Here is a 7,902-nt window from a genome sequence, read left to right as displayed (position 1 = left end):
CTTGGGTGTTAACGAAATGAACAGTTTCTTTGGGTCAAAACAACACACACACAAAAAAAGTTCTTTTTCGATGCATTCGGTCTCGGTTGCGGATGTTTCTTATGTGGTTCAACCTAGTAATATTTTTGGCCATTTGCCTCTTGGGGAGCGGACAAGGTCAATTTTAAGGTCGAATTAATTGAACCGGGGAAAGTGGACGGATGTCGTTAAAAAGGAACGCGATTGTCCATGAGCAAACAGGTTTCATCAAACAAATAGCATTGATCGATTTGTTGTTCGTTGTTCGAAAAAGGAGAAAAAGTTCGATGGAGCAACTTTCAAACTCGATCGATCGAGATTGTCAAGAAAGACATATAAAGAAAGAAGGAAAGAAGGAAGGTCCAGTTTTCAAGCATGTCACGGTGAAACGGAGTTTTGAGGAGAAAAAAGAAGAAATTTGTTTTTTTTTTGACAAGGTGATTGAGAAACTTTCATGTCTGGATTTGATTCTTCACCTCTTCTCCCTCCCTCACTTTGACCAGGCCTTCCGCATTTCAAGACACAATAGTTGGTTGGTAGCTTTCCGAACGTTCCAATGAAAATCGCGTCCAATCCTCGTCTGAGTTGTTCAGCTTGAGTACGTGTACAATGGTTGTAAACTAGAACTGTTCATTCACCAAATGCCACACGAGTGGCAAAAGAAGGCCTTCAAAGGGAATTCAAGTTTGTGGGTGCCGTGGGCACTAGTTCTGGCTTTGAAGGTGCCCACCCACCATCGAGAATGGAAAATGCGGTCGCCTCAAAATCGAACGTCCAATGAAGATTGCCAAAGTGGATCCTGTGGTATAAACTGAGTCGTGTACTCACACAAGAAATGCTTTTTGTGTTTCGGAAGGTACCAGGAAGAATCTGGGGACGGAGATTGGTCGATTTGAAATGAGAGGTTCCAGGGTTCCGGATTAGATCAACACAAAGAGTTGAGCAGACACGACCAATTCGATTCTTGGAGAGTGGTTGGCCTTGGGCCTAGAATGTGGTTTGGATTTGGGGAAAGAGAAGTGGAAACGGCTGATGTCGGCTACTCCTCGAATTAGGGTGAGTGAACTAGTTACTTTGGGGTAAACCACGGCGAAGAGGATTTTCATTGTCCTTGGTGCACTTTTCCACTAAATCTTTTGTGGACATGGTTCATAAATTCACTTTCGGCCATTCCCAGCCGAGAATTCCCGGACAGTCCTGTCAAGGAAAATGAAGATGAAACCTACATTAAAACTTTCAGATAAATCTGGGCACCAGCCATTTATTTCTTGCTTGACCATTAGGGCCGCCAACCCAAAAGAACCTTAGGATAATATCACACATCTACTCCCTTGGAGAACCGGCTCAGTCACCCCAAAACAAGATTACGCAATGAAAAACTCGGGGCCCATAGCGGCGGTGGGTATCTTACCGTTTCTATTCAAATGACATTTATTCCAGGTGAAACCAATTCGTCTAGGCCTGTTCTCAAATAAAAGGAAATGAGATAAAAGGCGGATCCTTTTCTTCGGCTCCGCTTCGAGAAACGAACCGATTATGATCTACCTTCATAACTTTCTGCTGGGAGGTATAAAGCCGTTCTTGATGAACGCTAGATGGAGCAGCACAAAAAACTTTTTCAACAGATATTACTTTCAAGTCGATGCTTCTTCTTCTTTTGTGACCTCAATTCTCATGGGAGATCCACTTGGGATTTAGGGCCACTTACTGAGTTCGCTACTTTCACGTCATGACCAACTCTTTTCAATTCCTTGCCCTGAGTACATACCACAATATACAGTTGTACTACACATATAGATGAAGGTCGCTCGATCTGTCTCCATGTTCAACATGAGATGACAAATCAAGCACATGATCCCTGTCCCTGTCGCTGTCCCTGTCCATAGGAGAAACACGCACTATCAAGAGAAAAATCATGAGCTAAAGGTCCATTTCATGTCATTGAAAGGCAATCCCAGACGACTTTGGTCGACAATTTGGTTAACCATTCCCATGAAGTAGGATCATTTTCACACCTTTTAACCCTTCCAAAACGTGACCAACTGAATGTCATTTGCCAATGTCAAGTAGCTGGCTTCCAACCATCGAGGAACGTATTTACTACATAACTCATACGAATTTACCACTGCCAATGTGTCTGCACGTTCTAGTTGGATAAACATCACTTTTCAGGGACACGACCGACTTCAAGCAACGTTGAACTGTGGAGCTAACAGTAGAAACACACACTTACCGTACTACGTATACTTTGGTGAAGTATCAACCACCGACCAGTCTAAGAACGTACGCGTAAAGCCCTTCAGCTAAGGTTTCCAGCCTCTGGTGGAGTAATTCGTTCTCAAAAAAAGTGTCGCAACCCTCACGTTTGTTGTCCACGTGCGTCACTGTTCTAAGAAGCGCGGCAAACACAAATTGTTCATCCTCGTTATTGGAGTCCGGTAACTTTAATGCTAGGGGCGAAACCATGAATTATGCTCATGTGGATTGCGAGTACTATTTGGAAGGACTTTGGAATAGCAGAAGAAGGTCGAGACCTCGATTTAGGCATGCTTAGGGTCGGTTGGCACGAGGAACGATATCCTGGCCAAGGCATTTAATCCCTTGAGTCTTTTTGTCTCCTCGCACGCAACAAGTTTCTTAACGTGTGCTCATCCACAGTTTTTGTGGATTATTTTGTCACTCGCCGTATGGACTGAATGTGGATTTCATTTCGTGTTGAGTCGACGGACAGCCCTTGTTGATCAGGCTGATGAAGTTAATTTGGAGCAATAAAACAAGCTGGTTGACTTTTTGTTATGGATGACACGAACAATTATCGACTCGAGGTCATAAGTTCTGATGAACGAGGTTAAGTTGAAAGAGGTCTTTATTGCCATTGGGACATGAAAGTGGCACTGATCATGATGTATGAATTCATTTAGGATCAATGATGATCATGTTGCTCATGGAGGATGCGACTAGTGGTTCATTGGGAGAAACGTTTTAGGTTGCACATTCTTCCGTGTTCATCACTGTTTCGTATTCAAGGATTGCTTCATGCTGAATTCAGCTGACGCATGAGTAGCAACTGAAGCCACCGTTGCTTGGTTCACTTATGTCAGTCTATTTTGCTGGTTTGCCATCTGACTAGATTGAATCAAGCAACCACTTTTCTTGGAGCTCAAGTGGGTGGTTGGTTGGACGAGTGTTTGTTCATTGGTGAGACACAGACTCTGAATGAATGAGGTCAAGTTGCGTTCTCGAGAACCCATTCCCGAAATTTTGATATTCGCGTGCATACGCCAGGTAGGTTGGGCTCTGCACATCCAATGCCCCAACTGATGATACCACCCAAAAACCAACGCCCATCCTTTCCCTTCACCACCAAAGGCCCGCCACTGTCGCCCTGAAAGACAAAAAAATAATAATAGGGAATGACAAGCACGACCCAGGCCTTGATCGATACATGTGACACTTAGCCTCAATATGTTTGTCTCCATAAAGTTACGTACTTACAGTAGATCATTATTCAATTTTTCATTCATAACAACAATGTCAAAAGGTCCAGAAAATCAAACGAAGAGGTTTGATGTTGGATGGAGTGATGAAAAATTCCTTGTTTGCACTTGTGTTTAGTTAGCTTAAATGTCCTTAAAATGAGGAATGCAGGCCAAGCTCATTTGGTTAATTAAATGTGTAGTGGTTTGTTTGCCTCTCAAAACCAGAGTAGATCAAGTTTCGGCCGAAAATGGCAGTGACAATCGAGCTCAGTCATTCAGATATTCGAGGACAAGCTAAGAAGCTCAAGCGAGTGTGTTTACCGTTCGTCATCTGTTCTACAACTGGATGCTTTTTTGCCCAAGACTGGGATCTTTTCGGGTGGCTTGAGCTCACGAGGGCTGATTGGTTTCTAGTTTTCAATTGCCTTAGTGTCTAGATCCTTTTTTTGTTCGAGTATTGCTCTCTCATTCGTGCAAGTGAGTGAGTTTCAAACCCGACCAACATGTTGGCAGACTGTCTTCCACTTTCATGGTCATTTCTTTGATCAAAATCTCAAAATTTTCCTCAACATAACGTGCTCGTGCTGCTGGTCAATTAGAGATGCATTGGGGCTTGACTGCTACGAGGGGCACCACCACCATTTAGTGACAAATCTAAGCTAATGTTCGTTTATCTGCTATCTTCTCAAAAATGTTCCCTTATTTTGGCTCAAAATTGATTCCGGAACCAAAGACCCGAAGAAAGGTAATTTGTCCCTTGCCGCGGATTCTAAGCCACCTTTGCTCAAAAATTGCTTCACAATCGGCAAAAGCGAATCTTGGTAATGCAAAGTCATTAATCCCACAAGTCCGTTCCAGATTAAGGCGTGCCAACAATAGCTTTTGAAATGATCACAGCGTGTCTTCACCCAAATGGGAAAATTAAAGACATTCCCAAAATGTGCAGGAAAACTACAATGAGATGTGGCAATATCCTTAATTGAGCCTCAAGTGTCTTCTTGGTTTTAATAGCCTCTTTATCCTCCTTTTAGAAGAAGCTTTTCATTGTTTAAGTGGGTGTGAAGAAATCCGCTAGAAAACCACGAAAGACAAAGAAACCAGAGTTCAAATCAACTACCTTGACGACAAAACTTAAAAACTTGAACTTTCTGCTCAAAGTACTATACCCAACCAGATGGCAAGGAAGTCTTCCCCAAAAATTGAAATTTCAGGAAATGGTTGTCAGGCCTGAATAATTTAGGCTCATTTTTCCCATCGTACTTCTTCCTGAGTTGTCAGCTGCAAGGCAAATACTCTAATCTGCTCCCCCAGTCTTTCAATTTAGTCAACCTTTTTTTTTGCTTCATCCTCCAATTCAAACGGCAAAAAAGAGGTACCTATCTGCTTTTTATGTGAGTTGTGACGAGCTCATGCCAACAATCATTATTGAAATCAGCATTTCGCAATAATCTATTCATGCTTTCAGGACATGATCATTATCGATGTTAACATGCGATTGGCTTGAGTCTGCGAATCAATGCCTATGAGTTATGGCTCATTAATGGCGCGTTTCTATTCATTTGCTGCACATTGGATGGAGGCAAATCGAAATCCCTTTTCTTATGTTCTTTTCCTGTCGCAATGACATCAACCGAATGGCCTCCGATCGAGGATAATAAAAGACGGAAAGTTTCTACTCTTTCGGTACCTTTCAATATCCTAGTCTCCTTGGCAATGATATCGGGGATAGCCTGCAACCAACTGCCGAGAACAGGCCAAGGCAACAAGGGCGAGGGAAAATATGTCCTTAAGAGAGCTCTCTGAATAGCGATTTCCCAGATTCAATCCTTGGAATGCATTCCCCGTCAGATTTCTCTGATCTCTAACACGCCATCTTCTCATTTATTCATACATGCCCGAGGGAAAAATGGCATGACCAATAAAGATCTTATTTATTGGCGAGCAAACCACAACCTACAATATCTCTATGCCACAATATCTGCCATTTCACTTCTGGCCTCGAGCTTCCAGCTTCTAGCTTCTTTGGGGTTGGTCGAAATAAAGAAGTTTACGACACAAAAGGATCGAGAGAACCATCTTGATCAGGTTGGAGGACCGAATAGATTGAACTCATGCCAAAGGGAGCAAGAATAGGATGCATTTGCAAACACACACGATAGGAATTCAAGGCCTTGGTGCAACTATTATTGGAAAAAAACTTGCTTGCTCCTCCTGACACGGCCAAGATACGAAATAAAGGTGGGGCTTGAGGGGTGGGCAAAAGCTCACTGAGCGTGAGAAGTTGCTGCTGTGTTGCAATGATGATTTGACGAAATTTGTGCCAACTACTGAACACAAGTGACGGTTGCCATTTGTCCCTGCGTGATGCGAATCCTGAACGTGATTGCATCTTCTCTCACATTCGTTTTCATACGGATTTCGGTGACGAATCTTACCTGACATGAGTCCCGACCTCCATTGTCGTATCCAGCGCACATGAAGATATCCGGAATGACCTCTTGGCGGCCTGCTTTCAGGAACATGGACTTGCATTTCTCATTGCTGACGATGGGAACCGATACCTGCCGGGGATCAATGAAAATATTTCCGATTAGGCGCAGCTTGCTTACTGTAGAGCTTTATAGGGTCTTCTGTGTCGCACTTTCTTCCACATATAATTGATTAGCGCGCAACTTGAATTTAGCGCCAAAAGAAAAGAAACGCGGAGAAGGAAGGCAAAAAACAAAACAAAAGTAAGAAGTACCTTGGCAAATAATAAACAATGAACGCATGCTCTTGATTTCAGGTTGAAAACAATGAAGGAAAAGAAGAAATGATAATTAACGAATGGCAAGGCTAAGCTGTGATTCAGAGATGAAATGGCCTTGTTTTAATGCTCAGTGATATGATGGCAACATCGTTGGATCAAGTGCATCCAACATAAAATTGGAATCGTTTCAAGCGCCAATATAACTGTCAAGCAGAGGCTTATATTTGAATTGGTTTTCAGTGCTGTAAACCTGGTAAGAAGTATTCATCTTCCTGGATTAATGATCGCACTTCAAAAAGTCGTTAGGATGTGAAATGAGAAACCAAAAAGCCGAACAATGACAAGTCAGAAAATTGTACTCGTTTTCAAAGAATTTCCTTCTTGGTCCATTTACAATTTGGAATGAATGAATATGTTCTCATATTGAAGAAGCTTTTCTCTCTCAGAGTGGTTTTTAATTGATTTGAATGTCAAAAATGCACTCAAAAGCTGGAAGGATGGATGGATGGATGAATGAATGAATGGAAGGGTATCAAATTCTGGTTAATACTCAACCGTCAGGGCTTCAGTATTTCTTTTTCTAGAAAATCAATTTGATACTGTCTTGTTCATGTCGAGGAGAACACATTTTTAGGCTCCATTTTTATTTTGCGATCAATGAAAATCTCGATGAAAATTGGTCGATTATGGAGGCAAGCAAGGAAAGCGTAATGATTCAAAAATCACTTATTTTTGTATGAACAGTCAGTTCCTTGGCATCAAAACTTGAATTGGATAACGTCACGAGTAAGTACTTGATTGTGAGATTTTTTTCAACACTCGAGTCTTAATCAGCAACATTTCATATGTTTAGCAACAACGTTCAGCGATTGTATAAAAAGTTTCATTATCACCCCAATAGATTTCAATTTGGGGCTCCAAACGCAAGGAATTCCGGGTTGGAAAAATAAACCCGAGCAAGTTTTTTTTTTGCCTACCTACTAGACTTCCCTAAATCAAGGGAATTTGTGGGCGTCTTGAACCATCATTTGCCATCGTGTAACAGAGAACATAAACAAAAACATGTTCCGACCAGATTTCAGTAATTTGAAGACCGGTCTCAAGCCATGACATATCATTATTTTCTTCGACCATGGAAATTTTGCGCCTTCCAATTCGATCACTTTGTGCTTAGTTTGCAAAGACAGATCAGGAAAGTTTCCATGCTGGGAAATTGCATTTGCACTCACATATTGTAGAATATTGGGGAGTTGTCCACCTTCACTTAGTCGACCCCATCCGGCAACGAAACCCGTTTCACCTGGAAAAAGAAGACAAGCATCCACAAGTTGAAAGATACGAAATGAAAGTTCTTGCATTACAGATTGCCACCTTGGAAGCCAGCAAAGATTTGAGACCCAGAAGAAGAAGAAGGGAGCTATTCCATTTCTTCTCATTAAGGTAAAAAAAAGTCCTTCAAGCCAACAATACGTTCCGGTTGGCAATTTTGCATACCTACTTAGCCGTACTATCCACGGGTGTGTGTGTGTGGAATTTCTACTGTACGGCCAAGGCGGATGTACGAACATTGGCAGCATTGGAGGGCGTGGAAGATCTTTTCACTTGGATGCATCACTTTTCGAGCACTTGTTTCTTCGTTGCTCTGTCTCAAGGACT

General features: G+C 42.1%; 1 protein-coding gene and 1 long non-coding RNA gene across 3 annotated transcripts in view; both read right to left on the bottom strand.

Annotated features, from left to right (window-relative positions):
* LOC131881197 (uncharacterized) lies at positions 1 to 2,158 on the bottom strand. 2 transcript variants are annotated; one of them, XR_009373345.1, is made up of 3 exons: positions 2,034 to 2,158; positions 1,787 to 1,916; positions 1 to 1,215 (listed from the first exon to the last, which is right to left on the bottom strand). It is a non-coding gene; the product is annotated as an uncharacterized LOC131881197 (long non-coding RNA). The 2 variants fall into 2 exon arrangements; XR_009373343.1 differs by having other exon boundaries at positions 2 to 1,215; positions 1,430 to 1,916.
* A 700-nt stretch (positions 2,159 to 2,858) lies between these two features.
* LOC131881089 (serine proteinase stubble-like) overlaps positions 2,859 to 7,902 on the bottom strand; it is a 10,765-nt gene continuing 5,721 nt past the window's right edge. Inside the window, exons 6-8 of the mRNA XM_059227856.1 lie at positions 7,476 to 7,546; positions 5,933 to 6,058; positions 2,859 to 3,403 (exon numbers count right to left, since the gene is read on the bottom strand). Coding sequence (XP_059083839.1) covers positions 3,245 to 3,403; positions 5,933 to 6,058; positions 7,476 to 7,546 — 356 coding nt within the window. The 3' untranslated portion in view covers positions 2,859 to 3,244. The remainder of the gene's footprint in view (positions 3,404 to 5,932; positions 6,059 to 7,475; positions 7,547 to 7,902) is intronic.

The sequence above is a fragment of the Tigriopus californicus genome, chromosome 1 (genome assembly GCF_007210705.1).
Source record: "Tigriopus californicus strain San Diego chromosome 1, Tcal_SD_v2.1, whole genome shotgun sequence".
Taxonomy (NCBI): domain Eukaryota; kingdom Metazoa; phylum Arthropoda; class Copepoda; order Harpacticoida; family Harpacticidae; genus Tigriopus; species Tigriopus californicus.
This window is presented reverse-complemented; position numbering and strand designations above follow the sequence as displayed.